Source organism: Urocampus carinirostris, chromosome 16, assembly GCF_059441175.1.
Source record: "Urocampus carinirostris isolate Australia breed hairy pipefish chromosome 16, RoL_Ucar_1.0, whole genome shotgun sequence".
In the NCBI taxonomy this organism is placed as follows: domain Eukaryota; kingdom Metazoa; phylum Chordata; class Actinopteri; order Syngnathiformes; family Syngnathidae; genus Urocampus; species Urocampus carinirostris.
The window spans coordinates 34,202,501-34,223,162 of record NC_142364.1 but is presented as its reverse complement, the minus strand read 5'-3'; the positions used below and the strand labels follow the sequence as shown (position 1 = coordinate 34,223,162).

At 37.5% G+C, this 20,662-nt stretch overlaps 1 protein-coding gene across 3 annotated transcripts in view; it reads right to left on the bottom strand.

Annotated features, from left to right (window-relative positions):
• Positions 1 to 20,662, bottom strand: part of dcc (DCC netrin 1 receptor) — a 409,358-nt gene that overhangs the window by 75,428 nt on the left and 313,268 nt on the right. For all 3 annotated transcript variants that reach the window (XM_088355706.1, XM_088355707.1, XM_088355708.1), the window contains exons 17-22: positions 18,810 to 19,048; positions 17,586 to 17,724; positions 10,581 to 10,688; positions 6,776 to 6,970; positions 2,969 to 3,001; positions 1,950 to 2,012 (exon numbers count right to left, since the gene is read on the bottom strand). In XM_088355706.1, the coding sequence (XP_088211832.1) occupies positions 1,950 to 2,012; positions 2,969 to 3,001; positions 6,776 to 6,970; positions 10,581 to 10,688; positions 17,586 to 17,724; positions 18,810 to 19,048 (777 nt within the window). The remainder of the gene's footprint in view (positions 1 to 1,949; positions 2,013 to 2,968; positions 3,002 to 6,775; positions 6,971 to 10,580; positions 10,689 to 17,585; positions 17,725 to 18,809; positions 19,049 to 20,662) is intronic.

Sequence of the window (20,662 nt, the reverse complement as noted above, 5' to 3'; positions counted from 1 at the left end):
TTACTCTTCTCACCCCGGCTACCATCTCTCTGACCTGTTGCCTTCTGATAGGTGCTACAGGTCCCTTAACAACCTCAGAGACAGTTTCTTATGCGAGGAAATCACTGCCCAAAAGAAGCGAATAAAACTGAAAAATATACATGCGGCAATTATTTGGGAATTTTTGTTGATGCTAAATGTCATTGCACTACTTTTCATTGCGCTAGTATCAAGATGTACTATTTTTCATTGGACCATAACAATTTAGGCCAGTCTCAAAGCACTACCTTGTCCAATTTTTATCATCCCGACATTTTTTTAATCTATTTTCCTCTTTTAAGTCTCTATTACATGTTTATTATGTAATACAATGTCTAACCTCCTTGCAAAGAATGTTCACTATCTTGTTATCAATGACCATAAAGACACTTTAATTCAGAGCCTATTTTGTGTTACCATACTACACGGCACGTAATAAGAAAAAGGCATGTACTACATTCATTATAACTATGAAGCTACTTTTAGATTCTTTAGGTGCCCTTAGTCTTAAAAGTAAAGGTAATTTAAATTCAAACTCAGGACATGATTCCTTTAAATAAAAATGATAATGAGCAGATTTATTCATCAACCTTAAGGGTGATGGATTCTAAAATGTATTAGTTAATGGTGCTGGCAGTAAAAAGCTCCCACGCACACTGAATAAAAATTGTGTTAAAGCGATCAGTTTTTCTTCCTGTCCTTAGGCAGGACACTGTGCCGCTGAGAAGTCTTCAAACAAGCCTACATTTAGACACAACAGGTTAAATCACAGTGACTGTGGCATTGCCGTGACCTGATGGAAACGGTTGGAGATAAATCTCTCAGCTGGTAGACAGTGAAAGGAATCCAAGCAAGAAAAACACAATGACGATTTAGGAAAAAATGAAATATGGGCAACCTCAGCAATGAGCCTTTGCCCTCAGCGAACTGATGGCCTTTCAGCGTGGGAGGGCCCAGGTAAAATGGATTTATCATTGCCCGTGGCAAAACCACCAAAAACATATTTGTCTCCAGAAACAGAAATGCACACAAATCTAAACAAATGGAAAAAAAACTGCAGTTTTAGTAAAAATATTACAGGTTACATTCACTGGCCTTCATTAAAGTAATTTAAAAGTGTACTAAAGGAGGGCAGATCCATCCAGATATCAGAGGTGGGCTGTCAGGGCATGCACGTTCTTCAATGCAGGCCTAAAAATATCTGAATCACGGGATGTTGTGATGCTAAAGTTGGTTTAGCCAATCAGACTTCGAGGTGGTAAAAACGTCAGCTGTTTCAAAATCTTCAATTGGCTAAGGGGTGATAACAAATGTATCACAATCGAGTATGATACTGATGAAAAACATCCCTGTTTCTGTCAAACAGACATTTTTAGCCCTCAATAGAATACAACTTTATGCCAGAAATACTGTAGGACAAGCTCAACTTTCAACATTACTTCGATGGGCATATAAAATAATTTCTTGATGGAACTGAAACGCACGGATTATCTGTGCAACCGAGTAAATATAATCTTCTTGAAAAAAAACAAAAAAAAAAAGAATGTATTTTGTGCACAAGTAAAAATGATTCTTGCGAGTAAAATGTGACTATATTCCTAAATGATATATCAATTTTATAGTTTCTTGTATGTTTGGGTTTATTGGAACACTAACCCCTGGCCTACATCTTGGACCACAATTGTTGCCTCGCTACCTGACTTCCTATGTACTGAAACCTGCCCAAAGACCGCAGTGCGCTGTACTAATCAGTTTTTCTCCATTTTGCTACTGGACCACCCCGAGGACGTTCCTGACAAAAGCAAATACTCAGTAATATGATTTTATACGAATTATCCCCATAAGAGTTTTACAATAAACATAAAAAACAAAACAATGCAAATAGATTCTAAACAAACAAAATGACATCCATACATCTACAAGCCTTTTACCGTTCATGCTCCTGTCAATCAGGTTGCTGTCAGATGGCCAGTAACCATGGTCTAATCCTCGACCTGGAAGGGTGAAACAGAAATATTTATACATATTACAAATTGGCGACTACCTTTAGCAGTTTAGCAGATAGTGGCATGGGTGTCAATACCAGCCTTTTTAAAGGTATCTTTACTTGACATGGTAGCAAATAACCGACTGACTTCTATGGTCATTTAACAATGGGGAACCTGGACTTAAATCTGTAATAGCACTTTACAAAATGTAGTTTTGCGCTATTTATTTTCTTTTTATCTTTCTTTTTGTTCATTTTTATGGTGGTCCTTGGTTAAAAATAAATCTAGCAATCACTATTGATAATTTTGGTGCATATCTAAAGGGCACGCGTATAGGAAAATGTATTTTATATGTGTTGAAGGTTGAAAAAAAATCGTGGATTTAATAGATGCCAATGCCAGTTGAATTCATCTAACTAGAGCATATGAATAATAATAGCTGCAGCTCGGGCTTTATGCATTTTATTCATTCACCAATATTAGCCAATGGTAATGACAGCTGATTCAATGGGAACCTGGCAAAATAAAAACTTTCCATCCGGTTAACAAAGCCCATAGTCCAAAAAGTAATCAATTAATTAAGTGTAAGTGGCTGAAAAGTATATACAATACCTTATTTTACTCATGGTTATGTGTTTAAACTTGCTGCTATAGCGATGAAATAAATTGTTGAAACGCTGAAAAAGCTTCCTCAGTATGAACACATTTTAATTCAGTTTCAATAATACATTAATTTAGAGCTAATTACAGCTTCTTCCAGTATTAACAGTAACAAAAAAGTTTACATCAATGTTTTTTTATTGCCCTGTTTCGGAAAATAAAAGCTTTTCAGAGTTTTGTGTATTCTTTTATTATTGCTTTCATCTTCTCAAATTATTTTTTAAAAATTTGTTGTATGACATTTTTCTTTTCTACTCCCCCTTGTTGTAATCCTGTGGTATTTTTTTTCCAAACTGACCTACCTTGATCGTTGGCCATTTTGTCCGGGTGTTCCACTGAAAGAAAACAAACGCATAGTGTTTAGCATAATACTATGAAACATATTTTTTGTATTTTATTGTCTGGAGAGCGTCAAATAATCTTTTAATACAAAAGAGCGCCATTTTAAAAATAAAAGTACTTGGACTGTTGGCATTTTTAAGAAAAAAAGCAAAAACAAAAACATTTAAAAAAAACGGACACATGGTTTTTCTCCCAAATGGAAATGCTTATTTGTGTAATAATGTTACCTATCCATGGTTCTTCTAATTAGTTTATTCCCAAATGCCCTTTGCATTTACTGCTTGTCACTAGTCATGCAAAACTGATTATTCAGACTGGTCACAAAACCCCCGATTCTGATCTCAGTCCTTTGACTCCCTGCTAAGGCTGCAACGAATAGTCGACGTTGTCGACAAAAATCGGTAAGTACAAATGGCTGACAAGTTAAGCACCTTAAATAATTATAATCTCGGCTGAAAGACGCTTATGCACAATAGTGTGTGTATCTTGAGCGGTAACATACGTAAATGACAGGGTCAACATCAAGTACGTGTACCTAAAGTTTGGAGCATTTTAGCATGCACACGGCGGATAAAAAGACTGTTTGCGAAATTTGCTAAGCAGACCTTGCATATCGTAGCAGTACATCAGTGATGCTAAAAAATATAAAAAGAAAGTCCGTCGGACAATTTAACGAAGCACAGTCTGACTCGCCTCGGAAAAATTCAAGTGACATTCAAGCCAATGCGGTTTTTATAACATGCATTCCTTTTGCGCATACATTTCCTTACAAAATAGAACTCGAGTGCTATGCGAGACTGTGGCTGAAGAATGTATTTGACAGATAAATGCATGCAGAAATATGAGAGCACGTCTCACACAAAACCATGTTGATATGCTGACTTTTTTTAATATGAATAAACTGATTAACATAGCCAGAGCTTCATGTTGATTCTAAACCTGTATTTTGTCCATGTTTACAACTTGAATATATACACCTTAAATCATTGTTTCCAGCTTTGTATTAACATTGTAAATAAGACAAAAGGCAGCTGATAAAACTGTTTGATTTAAAACTTTTGACAATCAAAGTTTTATTTTACTGCCTTTGCAGTTGACCAATGAATGTACTTCAGGAACTGCATGTACTATTTGTTTTTTTTTTTTTTACTCTTCTACAGCTCATTATCGACCTGTTCTCGGTATACAAGGATACACCATGTTTACTTGATTTTAGTTATTCTTTTTTTGCTTGTCCCTAAAAATGGACAGAGGTTTATTTGTGGATTTATGTCATGACTGACCAAGTACTACGCCTCGGGATTTAGCTCGGGATTTTTTTTTTATCTTTAATTTTCTTACAGATCGACTGTAGGTTAGTGTAAGACGTATTTTTCATTGTAACCCATTATCATTTGCTGCGTAATTAAATGAACTCCATGAAAAATGTTAGAAAACAATGTATCATCCGATCATTTGACTTTTCATTTTAATAGTCGGTGACTAGTCGACTCTTTAAATAAACGTAAGTTGAAGCCCTACGCCCTGCATGTTAACACTGTTACCTGTGGCAACCGACAATGTACAATATTAGTACGGTATTTGTCTATATTGTACATATTCCACATATTTAATACTTAAAGTATATATTAATGACACAGATGTTTTCTGCCCAAGAGGGAAACTGCAGTAGCTGGAGAAGAAAATACTATGTAAGCCTATTTAGAAGAATTATTATAGACTAGGCACTGTGATAAATCACATCTTAATTATGTCAGGGCAACATTTTTCAATGTACCATACATGGTATACACCAAACTTATAATACCATAAGTTGCTTAATTTCTGGACCTGCAGGACAAGGTATTACTTACAAGGGCAGAATACATTTTTACGAAAGAAAACAACTTTTGGGCACACAAATACCATCAATTTATTGAATTAAAAAAGGTGAGATGCTGTATATGGAGTAAGACATTATCGAAGCCAGTGATAGTCAACCTGTGTTTTTGTGTCTTTTCCAACATTGTACCCTGAACTAACAAAATATTTTGGGATAAGTAAATTAGGGCTTGGCAGATAAATCAACATTTCAACATTATCGATACGAAGCAAGTACTTGGATACCATTGTCCTTGGGTCGATGCTTAAATCCCCGATCCAATTCCCAGCGCAATTCTGCAGCAGTAGCATAGTCCCCTCTCTCTCTTACCAAGCACCCTATGCAACTATAAAGTTTATGCCTGAGTGAGTGACTGACATACATATTATTGACTTTTTTTCAAAATATTGTGGAATGGAGGGTATTTTAGTTGTTTTATTGACAATGTCATACAGTATTTTTATTTTTATTACGTTGCAGATTATTTTGGTTTGATTCTCTTGACTTTTGTTGTAAAACAAGGTTTGTATTAGAAGTGTGTATTTTTTAAACCGTTAAATGTAAACCACACCACACACATCAGGTTGTGAAATGCTCTGCCTCAAAACTTTGAGAACGTTTAAATATAATAATGTACAATGCATTCAACATTCAAACTTATGTACCGTAAAATTCGGACTATAAGGCGGACCTGTTCATAAGCTGCACCCATTACATTTTTAAAGGGAAAAAAACATTCTGTACACTCATAAGTTGCACCTGACTGTTAGAAGGTCCACAGAAAAAGTTTTAATAACATACGAAACCCCATAACCTTCTAACGGCCTGCCAATGGACCGCCGGACTCTTAATAAACAAATATGTGACTCTACTATGTCACCAGTCACCGAAGTACTTCATTCAACATATCATTGAAAAGCTTAAACTCTTGGCATTCAAGAGATGACGACCAATTCAGAATAAACTCCTCAGAGAAACATTACGATCAGTCTGAAACAAGATACCCGAAAACTCTAAAGCCGAAAATGTTTGAGTTAATAGAATCCAACCATGCAAAATATTTACCCCAAAACCCACAACAATGCCGACGGATGAATGGGAATCCCCCTTAAACGTTTCTGCTTCGTTGGACGTTGCTTCTTGTAATGCCTTCGTTTCGCCACATTATTTACGTTTACAAATAAACAGACTCATACAATTATTCCCAATACGGTAGTTAGCCTTCCCCTTTCTATTGACACATGTTCCATGATGAGGGTATGTTAATGCTAGTTTTACTTATGCACAAAGCACAAAGTTAAATTAACCTTGCGTTTCCCTTGACACATTATTTCCACGTGTCCTAATCTAAAGATCGATCCCCTTGGTTCCATGCTAGTCTTTTGCCACGCTTTTGTCATGTTCCAAGCACCTCTGTCACAGCGCTCTTGTCTACTCTGTGTACCAAACCCCTGCCTTACCCCCCAGACAAGAGAACCGCCTGATTAACTTTATGGACAGTCAACTTCGCTGCTTGCACTCAATGGCTCTCAGAACCTTTCGCCTGTCTACCTGGTAAGGCTTGTTCGGCTCTCTTGCTATGGATACTATTGCCTCGCTACCCGCCTTTACGTGTGACGAACACTGCCCTGATAAAGGACAACTGCTTTATTGTACTAATCTCATCTTCATCATGCTGCCGCTCCATCCTGAGAGAGCTCCTGACATACCGGGTAAATGATCTTAGTGATGGTTGTTTATTTTTTTTAGGGAGATACAGTGTAGGAATTATAGTTATGTTATCTTGATTTGTATTCTATTATTCACACAAATCATACATAGTATACCATTGTGTTGTCCACTACGTGATGGCAAAACAAACATTTTTTTCTTGTTTATGGACCATGATAGCTTGTTTTCTACAAACCTTTGGCTGTCCTAAAGTGGATAGGTTCGGAAAGTGGACCAACTCCTTTGGCGTTCTTGGCTTGGATCCGGAAGTAATACACTGTGTCGAGGTTGAGATCAACAACTTGATGAGTCAGCCGGTCGCCGCTGATCGTTTCCATTACCCAGTCATCTATTGGCATGTTTTTGTCCAGGGTATAGTACAGGATATAACCTGCAATGTTGGGATGACACATCAGGTTTAAAACAGATCTAAAACCATAAATTACAATGACAGTTTATCTTACAGTTCTAGGTTTTAGAGGTTGTGTCTACAACATACCTTGCCCCTAACTACAATACTTAAGCAAATATAACATGCCGCAATTTTTGCGCACAAATATAAATAATATATATGTTACAGATACAGGTGGATCGGCTAATGGCTCTTCAGCTTGTTGTCTATTTTTTCAGATCTCTATCTTTTTTATCTTCTCTGTTTGGATACATGCTTGGTTAATAATGTTTATAATCGCCAGAAACTCATTGACCCAAGACAGAGGCTGTATTTTAACTTATTTCATAATGAATGAACATTATAAACGACTCCTCTTACCCTGGCCACCATTTTCACCTGTTGTCCTCTGTAGGAGCTACAGGGACCCTTAAAACAAGAATTAGCAGACTCCGAGACAGTTTTTTCCCCCCTGGGCTATCACCACCTTAAACAAGGTTCTATTCTATTCTATTCTATTCTATTCTAAAACTGTGAAAAATATATATCTTGCCATTTGCATTCACTCATAGCTTATTTACTAATTCTGGATTTTTTTACTGCTGCAGTACTTTTCATTGCACTATTGCTACGGTGCACTACTATTACAACACAGGCCAGTCTCCAAGCACTACTTTGTATTCTTATTTTTTTTCTTTTGTGTCTTCATTGAATATTCATCCAGGAGTACAATGTTCACTATGTTCTTATCAAGGACACCAAAAAACGATTTCATTCAACATCAGCCCTATTTATAAAACCTTGAAATATTTTAGCTCCATTATGCAGTCTTTCTAGTATTGTTTTATAGATCTAAAAAATAAAATACCCCAAAATGCTTGATGGGTGATTTACAAAATGATATTATAATGAGTAGTTACAATTTCATAATGACAATTAATCGGGGTATGTACAACAATTTTAGGCTATTCCATTACAAATTGTAGTTTATGTTAAAACTGATTTGAACTTTGCATACATCTATTTTATACATATCTAGTCAATATATTGCAATGCTTTCATTGTTTAAAGGGACAGTGTGCAACGCCTTCTAGTGGTAAAAAAATGCATCTATTACAAAAAACAATGTTGATTTAAATAATAAGCAAAAATACATAAACTATTCTATAAAAATGTTTTTTTGTTAAATACTCAAAGCATGCCTGCCAACACAACCGCTTCAAACATTAGACTAGCGCTCTTTACCCTTTAAAAAAAGCATATCGCTTTTGATTAAAAAAAAAAATCTAATTTAGACAACAAAAATTGCCTGACTCAAGGCTAGTATTTTAGTCTATGGCTGCTTTGTTTTGAAGTGAGACTATGTCCTTGTGCATGAATAAACTGCTCTAATGATTGCTTAAGATTTCTGTTTTAGTAAAAGTTTGTCATTTCCAAAAGGAGCACATGTTGTTTTGTTTTTTAAAATACAGTAACCCCTTGATGTATCGAAATTTCATTATCACGGTTTTGCTACTCCGTGGATTTTCATTGTGCATTGTGTTCTGCATTCTGACTGCCAAACAGAGGAAGATGCTTTCCATGGCCAAAAAAGTTGTACCTCTCCACCCGTTAAACTTGCTCTGGAGCTATGGCGCTCCTTATTGTCATATGCACAGTAAAGTTGCGAGCGAAAAAGAAAATAGATATTAAGGAATGGTTGGCATTTCTTGAATCCCAAGACTTTAACCTTCCGATTGATGGAACGATGCATTTGAGTGACATCGTACGGACACCGCATCCGCACGTGTTCTCGACACCTATTTGCGTCTTTGCAAGCTTTCGGAATGTTAAGAGGGTAATAAGTTGGACTGAACTATCTGACTGTTTTGTCGACGTTCCCATTGTAGCGCCTTATAATCCGGTGCGTCTTATGTATGTCAAAAATAGGACCAAAAACTATTTTTTCGGGGTGCGCCCTATAACCCGGTGTGCCTTATAGTTCGGAAAATACGGTACATTACAAAAATATACAGTTGCAAATACATATTATACATGGTTACACATATTTACAAAGAAAGACGGTACACCGAGAGAGTTTTCAAAGCTTTAATAATAATATTATAACTTTCATCCCAAACCATGCCTGTGAAGGGTAGCAAAACGCTACTAACAACACGCTCGCAATGCAGTTAACGGGTCTGTCAAAAAAAAAAACATTCCGTACATGCTGAAATCACGGTTAACCGTTCTCATCTTCCCCTCTATAACTGACATCATCAAAGTTGTCCTCCTTCAGTATGGGAAAGAGACTTTGTCATATAGAGGTCGTCCCACGCTCCCTTATTCAAAAACACGCTAGTAACACGCTCGCAAGGTAAACTTTGTGTGCAGTAGCTCTGTTTCCTTCTTTATCGGACTGCTCGATTTTGCGTTTAGCTTGTAAGTTGCGTCATGTGCCTTGAACTCGAGCGCCGCTGGCGGCAGTTAGAAAAATTACATAAATTGGCCGCATCACTGAATAAGCCGCAGAGTTGAACGTTAGGGAAAAAAGTAGCGGCTTATAGTCCGGAATTTACGGTAGTTACCAGGGAAAGAAACTGGTTTCGTTACTTTCAACAAAGGTTGAAATTTTGTGAGCAGTACTTGAGGCAGTTGAATAGAAAAGAACAGGCAGGTAGCTGTTTTATAAAATTTTGCAAAATGTATTGCACCTCATCAGCAACAGATTTATCCTACACTTGAGGAGCAAAAGATATATACCGTAAACAAAACAATAAAAAAAACAATCAGCATGTATGTAAACACGCATGAAAACGTTAATGCCTGCACGTAAACACCAAACGAAAACTTACATAAAATCACACAAAAACATACATAAGCATGCACAAAAACATACTTAAACACACAAAAACATACGTAAACACACTCAAAATTGTACGTAAACACACACAAAAACGTAAGTAACTACACAGTAAAAATTATGTAAAGACCTAACACAAACATAAAATACGCAAAAATGTACATAAATGCAAGCACGTAAACACACGCAAAACGTACATAAATACACACAAAAACATATGTAAACATGCACAAAAATGTTCGTGAACACACACAAAAAATATAACATAAATGAAAACACACAAGATTGTACGTAAACACAATCAAGAATGTACATAAACATGCAAAACTTACATAAATGCATGCACTAAAACAGACAATATGTACGTAAAACGCATAGGAATGTATGTAACACACGGCATTAAAAGGCATCAACTGTAAGGACATTGCAACGGCGGAAAATAATTAGTTGGATTACCCTGTTACAAAAAAATAATGCCGTTACGTAACGGCATTATTTATAGCAGCGTTATTCTCAACACTGCTAGTGGTCAAAACATATCTTTATATAATGTGATAATATATAATTGCTTTATAAAACAGAGGATACTGTCCCTAAAGATATGTGTGTGTAGACACACACTACACTCAACAATTTACCCTCTATCAGTGTTGATACTGATGTGAAGCCTGTCATGTCATAACTTGCAGTAGATGAATTAAAATAAGAATCCAATAATCGCTCCTCGTAGACGGAATAACCATTTGTAATGTTATCTTGAACACTCACCTGTGATCCGCCCATTCGCCTCCATCGGCGGTTGCCAGCTGATTAAAATTGCTCGTGGTCGTCCCTCCCGACTGATCACTGTCAAATCTTTGGGAGCAGAGCTTGGGGCTGCCAGCAGAGCATGAAAAAAGGATGAGATCAAGTAAGATGAAATGGCTTTCACAATTATAAATTCCACGCTTCACAGAAAATTTCACTTGATTAATGAATTCAAATTAAAGAGAGAATTTTTAGTTAAGGCCCAGGCATTCATAACTTTGTGCCATTAACTAATGCATTTATTATATTAATTGTAAGAGAAAAGCCGTTTTTTATAACTTCTTTTTTCACTGGGATTCCATGAAAGATGATTCTGTCATTCTTCATTTAAAAATTACAAAGATTCTCAAAGAGACAAATCATATTATTCAACCACTAAATGTCGCTGTATTGCGTTGTGCAACCGAAAATGGGTGCTACAAACCACAAGGAAGGTTAGAATCTGCGGACACTCAAAGCAAGCAAACTGCACTATTTTTTCTCTCATTTTTTTGCCCTCCCTTTCAAAAGATTTTTGGTTTTTAGGTGTACCCTTAGCAGCAAGCATCATGTCAGCCTCCTCTTGGTGAGCCTCATTTTATAAAACATAGGTAAAGATTTTTGTTTACCAACGAGTATTTTCAAAAATGCAAATTAAAAGGATGGTTAATAAAGTTGTGCTTATTGTTCAAACAATGATTATGTTATATAATAAATGAAGGGCCTGGCTAATAAAATATCTAATTTGAAATAAACCATCTGCATGTTATTTTTACTGCTAAAAATTAAAAGAAAAAATATGTTGCTTTGTATTGGATTACAGCATCTCAGTATTAATCCATCATGAAACATTTACATGTCGAAATACACTCATCAGGCTTTTACATATGTTAGTTAGAAGACCCTGGAAATGAGGTCAATAGCCGTATCCCACTGCACTCACCACTCACATTAGCATGTCAGTCGTCATAAAGTATGAAGGTGACAGAGCAAGCCATGTCTTAATGACCACATATATTCATGTTCATAATTTATGAAGCCCAATGAGGGTTGGATGTCTTCATCAGAGTAAAATCCAGGCAAAGTTCACACGAAGGGTATGCATACCTGTCAACATATACTTTTTTCTATGATTTTATATATTTTGGGATCATTTAAAATATTGTAAAATGTTTGTACTCTCGCTCTCCCTCTCTGTTTATATACAGTATGTATATACAGTGAAGAAAAAAAGTATTTGAACACCCTGCTATTTTGTTCTCTCCCACTTAGAAAGCATGGGGGGGTCTGAAATTTTCATCGTGGGTGCATGTCCACTGTAAGAGAGATAAACCAAAAATAAAAATCAAGAAATGACAATGCATGATTTCTTATCAATTGATTTGTGTGATACAGCTGCAAATGAGTATTTGAACACCCGTGTATCATATAGAACTCTGACCCTGAAAGACCTGTCAGTCCACCAATTAGAAGTCCACCTGCATTCCATGTATCATCCTAAATCAGATGGACCTGTTTGAGGTTGTTAGCTGCATAAAGACACCTTTCCACCGCATACAATCAGTAAGAATTCAACTTGTAACATGGCGAACACCAAAGAGCTTTCCAAAGACACCGGGGACAAAATTGTACACCTCCACAAGGCTGGAAAGGGCTACGGAGCAATTGCCAAGCAGCTTGGTGAAAAAAAAGTCCACTGGTGGGGCAATCATTAGAAAACAAAAGAAGCTAAACATGACGATGAATCTCAATCGGAGTAGAGCCCCATGCAAGATTTTACCTCATGGGGTCTCAATGTTTCCAAAAAAAGTGACGAATCAGCCCGGAACTACATGACAGGAGCAGGTCAATGACCTGAAACGAGCTGGGACCACCATTTCCAAGGTTACTGTAGGCAATACACTAAGACGTCATGATTTGAAATCATGCATGGCATGAAAGGTTCCCCTTCTTAATAATAATAATAATAATAATAATAATTTCCTTGTATTGTCATTCTGTGTAACAATGTACACAGAACGAAATGTCGATTGCACCTGACCCGTTGTAGCGAGCCGATGCAGCCGCAGCCAACAGAGGGCGCCGCCGACCACTTTTTAAGTCTTAGGAATGACTCAGCCGGGGCGCGAACCACCGACCTCCCAGTCTCAAAGCGGGCGCCTTACCATCTAGGCTACTGAGCAGTACATGTTCAAGGCCCGTCTTAAGTTTGCATATGACCATTTGGATGATACAGAGGAGTCATGGGAGAGGGTTTTGTGGTCAGATGAGACCACAATAGAACGTTTTGGTCATAATTTCACTAAGCGTGTTTGAAGGAAGAAGAATGAAGAGTACAATCCATGGTTCACAGTTCCCTACTGTGAACCATGGGGGTGCTTTGGGGGTGTTTTTCTGCACATGGGACAAGTCGAGTGCACTGCATTAAAGAGAAGATAACTGGGGCCGTGTATTGTGAGATTTTGGGGTACAATCTCCTTCCTTGGGGCGGTATTAGCTCAGGAGGTAGAGCGCTCGTCTTGGGATCAAGTGATCGCAGCTTCGATTCCTGGCTCCTCTGAGTTATATGTCGAAGTGTCCTTGGGAAAGACACTGAATCCTTTATGACCCCAATGAGCAGGTCGGCGCCTTGCATGGCTGCATGGCCGCTATTGGTGTTTGAGTGTGTGTGTGAATGAGTAAGTGTGAAGCACATTGAAAAGCTCTTTGAGAGGTCTTCATTGACTTGAAAAGCGCTATATAAATGCAGACCATTTACCATTCCCTCAGTCAGAGCATTGAAGATGGGTGGTGGCTGGGTCTGCCAACACGAAAATAACCCGAAGCACACAGCCAGGAAAACCAAAGGAAGAAGCATATCAAGGTTCTAGCCAGTCTCCAGACCCAAACCCAATCGAAAATATTTGGAGGGAGCTCAAACTCAGCGACAGCCCAGATACCTGACTGATCTAGAGTAGATCTGTGTGGAAGAGTGGGCCAATATCCCTCCTGCAGTGTGTGCAAACCTGGCGAAAGACTGCAGGAAACAAGCAAAAAAAGGCTACTGTACCAAATATTAACATCAATCTTCTCACCTGTTCAATTACTTATTTGCAATTATGTCACACACATAGTTTAGAAATTGCATAAAAGAGACTCATCTGTCTCTCTGTACTGTGCTTTCACCAACACTGCAAGTGGGTTCCTGACATCATAATTATAAAAAAGCCAATAAAATTGACATAAAGAATGAAAGAACGATGCCACTAGTCTAAACATCAATGCAATAGTGTTGGTGAAAGGTTTGGTCTAAAACATATACTGGACTGTCTCAGAAAATCAGAATATTGTGATAAAGTTCTTTATTTTCTGTAATGCAATTAAAAAAACAAAAATGTCATACATTCTGGATTCATTACACATCAACTGAACTATTTCAAGCCTTTTATTATTTGAATATTGCTGATTTTGGCTTACAGCTGAAAAAAACTCCAAAATTCTATCTCAAAATATTAGAATACTTCCTCAGACCAAGTAAAAAAATAATTTTATAACAGCAAAACTAAATCAAACATTTGAAAATGTCCATTGATGCACTCAGTACTTGGTTGGGAATCCTTTTGCACGGATTACTGCATCAATCCGGCGTGGCATGGAGGCAATCAGCCTGTGGCATTGCTGAGGTGTTATTGATGCCCAGGATGCTTCGATAGCGGCCTTCAGCTCATTTGCATTTGTAGGTCTGGTGTCTTTCATCTTCTTCTTAACTATACCCCACAAATTCTCGATGGGGTTCAGGTCAGGGGAATTAGCAGGCCAATCAAGGACAGTGATGCCATGGTCAGTGCACCAGTTACTGGTGGTTTTGGCACTGTGGGCAGGTGCCAGATCATGCTGGAAAATGAAATCCTCATCTCCATAGAGCTTTTCAGCAGATGGAAGCATGTAGTGCTCTAAAATCTCTTGGTACACAGTTGCATTTACTCTGGACTTGATGAAACACAGTGGACCAACACCAGCAGCTGACATGGCTCCCCAAACCATTGCTGACTGTGGGAACTTCGCACTGGATTTCAAGCAACTTGGATTTTGCTCCTCTCCAGCCTTTCTCCAGACTCTGGCGCCTTGACTTCCAAATGAAATGCAAAACGTGCTTTCGTCTGAAAAGAGGACTTTGGACCACTCTACAACTGTCCAGTGCTTCTTCTCCATAGCCCAAGTCAGACGCTTCTTCCGTTGTCTTGAGTTCAGAAGTGGCTTGACCATGGGAATACGGCTATTGCAGCCCATTTCCCGGACACGTCTGTGAACTGTGGCTTTTGATACCTGGACTCCAGCTTCAGCCCACTGTCTTTGAAGCTCCCCCAAATTCTGGAAGCGGCTCTTCTTCACAATTTTGTTAAGGCTGCGGTCATCTCTCTTGGTTGTGCAGCGTTTCCGGCCACATTTTTCCCTTCCAACAGACTTTTTGTGGATATGCTTTGAAACTGCACTCTGTGAACAGCCTGCTCTTTGAGAAATTTCTTTTTGTGTCTTACCCTCCTGATGGAGGGTATCAATGATGGTCCTCTGGACAGCAGTCAGATCAGCAGTCTTCCCCATACTTGTGATTTAGTTTACTGAACCAAGCTGAGTGTTTTTAAGACTCAGGAAACCTCGCAAGGTGTTTCGAGTTAATTAGATGATTCAGGTGATTAGTTGAATAGCCTACTTGTATACTTTTTCATGATATTCTAATATTTTGAGATAGGATTTTTGAGTTTTCTTAAGCTGTAAGCCAAATTTAGCAATATTAAAATAATAAAAGGCTTGAAATAGTTCAGTTGATGTGTAATGAATCCAGAATGTATGACATTTTTGTTTTTTAATTGCATTACAGAAAATAAAGAACTTTATCACAATATTCTAATTTTCTGAGACAGTCCAGTATATCTCCATTACCTGCCGTGATTTTAATGTTATCATTATAATGAGGCATTTCAGACATAAAATTAAATCACTTCAATTAATGTAAATAAATAACTTACTGCATATTCCTTATACTGCTTGACCTAAATAATTAAAACACCGGATTCACAAATGTACCAACATCAATCTTTGTGTGAAGTCATACATGAATCAATAATGGGTATAATCACGTGGTTATGTGTCTCCTGCCACTTAATGGTAATTGTTATTAATTGTTAATTAGGGGTAGGCAGTTTGATCCGAATTTTGATGTTATTGACACTAAACAAGTACTTGTATCAGCTCAATACAATTGACCTAGGGTTAATACTTCGCTCCTTCACCAATTTGCTCAAAGCGCCGCTACTCCACACAAACAGTCCACTTCCTTCTTCCTCTCTCCTTCCCAGCGCCCTTTGCTACTTTCTTTGTCTATGCGTGAATGAGTAAGTGTCAGGCACAATTCTAGCCCCTTTCCCTGCTTGGAGAATGGCTGGCCTCCAGCGTCCCGCCTGCCGGGCAGAGGTGAGAGCGTGAAGGTGCACCTGAATTGATACGCCTTTACCTAGCTAAAGATGACAGAGGCAAACAGGAAACTTATAAGTCTTCCCCGCATATTTTTAAGATCATTTCAAATTGTGTACAGTGCACAACAATTTTTGTACAGGGACAAAAATTGGACCATTCGAAAGTCAATCTCTAAGTATTGTGTATGCGGCCTAGGTTAAAAAGGTTAGCACAGATGAAAATGCCCAGAATGATGTAGCTGAGTGAATGAAATATTGGAACTAACGGTAAAATGATGCACATGCAATGTCATCGCATTCACAACATAAGCAGGTTATTGAAAAAAAAAAAAGCTTAATAATGTTACATTTGAATATCATGGCAGATAAACATTACGTTTACTAGTCCATAATCTGTTTTTATCACACACTAATAGCATATATGAACACGTCAAATGAGATGCAAAAAACGCAGTTGTGACCATTTGTTGCTAAGACGTGACCACTGCGGTGAGTGAGCACACTGGTTCCATCTGCTCCTTCTGAATGTCAATGTATTCCAGCACAGCCCCAAGGGAACTGGCAGGGTAATGCTGTTGACGCTTAATTGGGTGACAAATCCAACAAACATGATTGTAAACACGCTGAAAGGGATACCTTGACATTTTGATTTCAGTCAGTTCTGTGTTTCATTGTTGTAGAGGACGGGCGGTAGTGTTGTGGCTCCAGGATTGTGTACTAACACAAGTCCTTGGGTTTGTGTTAATCCTCATTACAACTAATCACATTTCCGGAGGGCAACTTCAGGGTGGGGTAAAAGCTAAACATTTGAATGATGAGAACACAAACAACCACCCAGAAACTTGGAGGTCTGTTCAGTTAGCATTCAAAAAGCGAAAAAATAAATAAATAACATTCCAGATGTTTGATACCAGATGTTTGGACTGATAACCAAATCTTGGAGTCATTGAAATTACATAAATTACAATCCTCATCCTCTCTAGTTTGCAGTAAGAAGGTCCATAGATTTAATAGCACTTGCCAGACCCGGTCTAGACAGAGGGCTAGGTAAGGAAATTCCTATCTCTAAAGTTATGTTTTTGTCATAGCCTACCCCCCCTACTACAAAAGTAATTGTAAAACTGTTTGACTGTGCATTTATGAAACCATACATCCTTGTTTGTACTTACAATGGCCAGGGTATTCAATTCAATGAGTAAATGAAAACATCAACAGAACTGCTCAACTCCAGCGTTTTTTTTTTTATACCCTTCTTACTATGTAATCACTTGATTTGTTTATGTATCCATTTATTCAGTTGTTATTCAGTGCATATTTTGTTTTAGTTTGCAGTGATAAATGATAATTGAGTTTCATTATACTTGTCAGACCTGGTCTAAACAGAGTTTGTTGTGAAGTAGTGATTTTTCCACGTTACGTGTTTTACAACCCGGATGTTAAACAATTACACTGAGGAAGAAAAGACGTTCCTCCTTCTTCAGAGGAAGCACATCTTTCCCACCTTTTCATCTGAGCATGAATTTGTGTGTCATACCTGCTTCGTAGGTGGTGGCGTGCGCTGTCATACTCCAAGTACTAGATTTTCGACCTTTTGTCACCATCACGGCAAACTCATACATGGTGTTTGGTTTGAGGCCAGTCACAGTATGGCTGAGGGCTGTGGTGTCTGCAGACTGAAAATCAAAGGCAACGTTTTAAGCCTACTTAGATCACATCGGGTGACAGACACATCTGCCAACTGGTTTCACAATTTTTACTTCTCAAATATTATGTGCCTGATTCGGTTTTCTCTATCGTGGTTTCTTCCTCCATTTTTAATTCATAAATACTTTTTTGAGCCTAAATTGTCCCCGTTTAGCATGTACCCCAGCCTATCTCCCAATGGCAATTCAAAAACAGTTACGCTCCAGGATTCTTCTTGAAAATAGGAGGCTACAAAAATATGAATGGATATTTGTAATAATAGTCAAAGGTGCTCTAGGATGTTTTTGTGCATATTGCAATTTCAAACTCATTTCAAGAAGCTCAACTTCAAGTCAAAAAGTCCAAAGAAGCAAGACCACAGTGGTGACTCTCAACCTTACAATGACTGCTCAAAAAGTATATCGTGCTATTTGGAAAACCCATAGGGTACAGAATAAGCTGACAACAGGAACATATGCTAATGATGGCAAGCAGAAGACTGCAGCTGCAGTTTCCTGTAGACATTTTGTAATGCCCCAGAAAAAAGTATAAAACGCTTGATTCAAAATGTCACTGGCACATTACTAGCAGATCGTAGACTTGTCTATATCACAATGGCGTCCATAATAGCTTGCAAATAAAAAAACCTCTCAAGAAAAAAGTTAATTTTCATCTGACTTTACCAACATTCTCGTTACCTGAAATTCAATGAACATTCAGGACAAGAGTATAAAATCTAGCGTCCTTCAAGAACTACCACCTGATTGATGGTACAATGAGGTCCATGGTTAGTCAGTTTTAGAACATTGCCACACTACAAACCCAGCAATTGGACACTTTAGCTTTTGTTGTACCATATCAAAACCTGCAGAAAGTATGACTAATAACACAAATTTCTATCGTCAATTATTAGTCCCTCGGCAGACAGTGTGGAATCAGTGCATAAATGTGTAATGTTTTTAGATATGCTGAGCCGCAAACGATTACTAGTCAGTTTTGATCACTACAACTAGAATATGAAAAAACATTACATGATGCAATGGAAAATTTCAACTCTTGAAATACATTTGTTTACCTTGTACTTGCCACTGGTGGAGTAGCTGGTTTTCCACTTGACAGAGTAGTAGCGGACCTCAGATGATTTCTGGTTCTTGGTCATAGAATTGTCAGCCCAAGATACTCGGACCGAGTCCGACGAAAGAGCCACAGCTTGGACCCCGACGGGGGGTATCATGGGTGTGCTGATGTCTGGCATGGGAGTGGGGTATTTATCAAAGAGATGAAAAAGGTCATCTTCAGATGGGTCAATGGGGTCTGATGCGGGGTTGATAATATGACCAGGTTGTTTAAAGTATATTCAAGCCATGTGCAGTGTAAATTATGACAATGATTAGGCCAGGAAAAGAGACATATAGTTGGTAAAAAGCACAAAGGGCAAATATGAGTAGGTAGGTATGTTTGTTAAATATGTAAGGAAAAAAAGATGTAAAATGTGAATGAATGAAAGGGAAGAGAGAGAAAAACAATTACAGAGATTGTAAGACAATAACAAGAAGAGAGCAAAAGTAAATACACACTGAAGCAACTGATCAACAGTTGATGTTCAAAAGCAGTGCAGTTTTTCTTTTCCCCTGAAAATATTTTTTTCCTGATATAAATAGTAAGGCAAGAAAAGAATAATATGCTTTTTGATTCTTTCTGTGGTAGCAGCTGCTGTATATGCAAACACTAGCAGGCATAGTTGATCAGAAAACTTTTAATTAGACTTTCCTTTTCTTTGAGAAACTTGAAAGTCGAGACTTTTAAAAGGAAATCTTACAAGATTAATTGGGTGATTATATCTTAGTCAAAAGCAATGAAACGTTTGTATTACATAATAATGTTTTCCGTAAATGATAAAAATTCAATAACCATCTGTGCAAATGACACCAATCTGTTTGGATCTGTGTCTTCAGTCAAACAACTTGCTTCCATCATGTACAATTTCAAAAAAACATTCTGAAGTGATATTATTAACATGGAAATAAAATGGGATTTGAGTATTCTCAAAATAGGTATTCTTTAACCTAACGCGAAAATGCCACCACTGAATTTTTACTAGATTTTTGGTTCTATGCATGGGATGTAGAAAATGTAGGAATGTCTCAGTTATTCACATTTTTGTTGACATTTCGATATTGGGATTATTAACATTCTAAATTCCGTAATTGAACTTTTGGCATGCAGTAATGGCCTTAACTACTTACATGCGTAGTATGCGATAATGGTAGTACTGACGTACTGTGAGGCCATTATCACATACTACATCCTTTTGATATTTAGTATGTGTTTTCGTTAATGTTACCTACTAAGTCATCAGATGCTGGTAAGATAATTATTGAAACAGTGAGGCCACTATTACACGGTATTTTTTTTTTAATTTAATTATTAGCTTATTAGTGCTTGTTTTGATAAACTCAGTATGTGGTATCAATCAATTGTTGGTTTCCACAAAATAAAACTAATTAAGTACAACTCTTGTTGCAGTTTTCAGCTGTTTACTCGAAAAGCAATTATTGTCAGTATTGCCATCTTCGCATGAGGTCAACTGTATGTTTCATGTAATTTAAAAACTTTTAAATTTTACTTTTATCTTTATTTAAAAGCTTAAATGTGAAGACGGCATTTTACAGAAATTATGAATGTGATATAAATCGGCATCACCGAGAAGCACCTGAAGGAAGCAAAACATAAAACAAATACTACAACAGATAAGAGCTGGAATGAGCAAATCACGGTGGGGAATGTAATATTGAATCGCTTACTCCAGCTCTGCTAGCTCAGATTTTAGAGACAGTCAAACCAAGTCAAATAGGAAACACAGTTAGAGAAAAAGAAAATTAGACATCAAGCTGTTTCGGAAAGCAGGTAAACTGTGTTTGCAGAAAC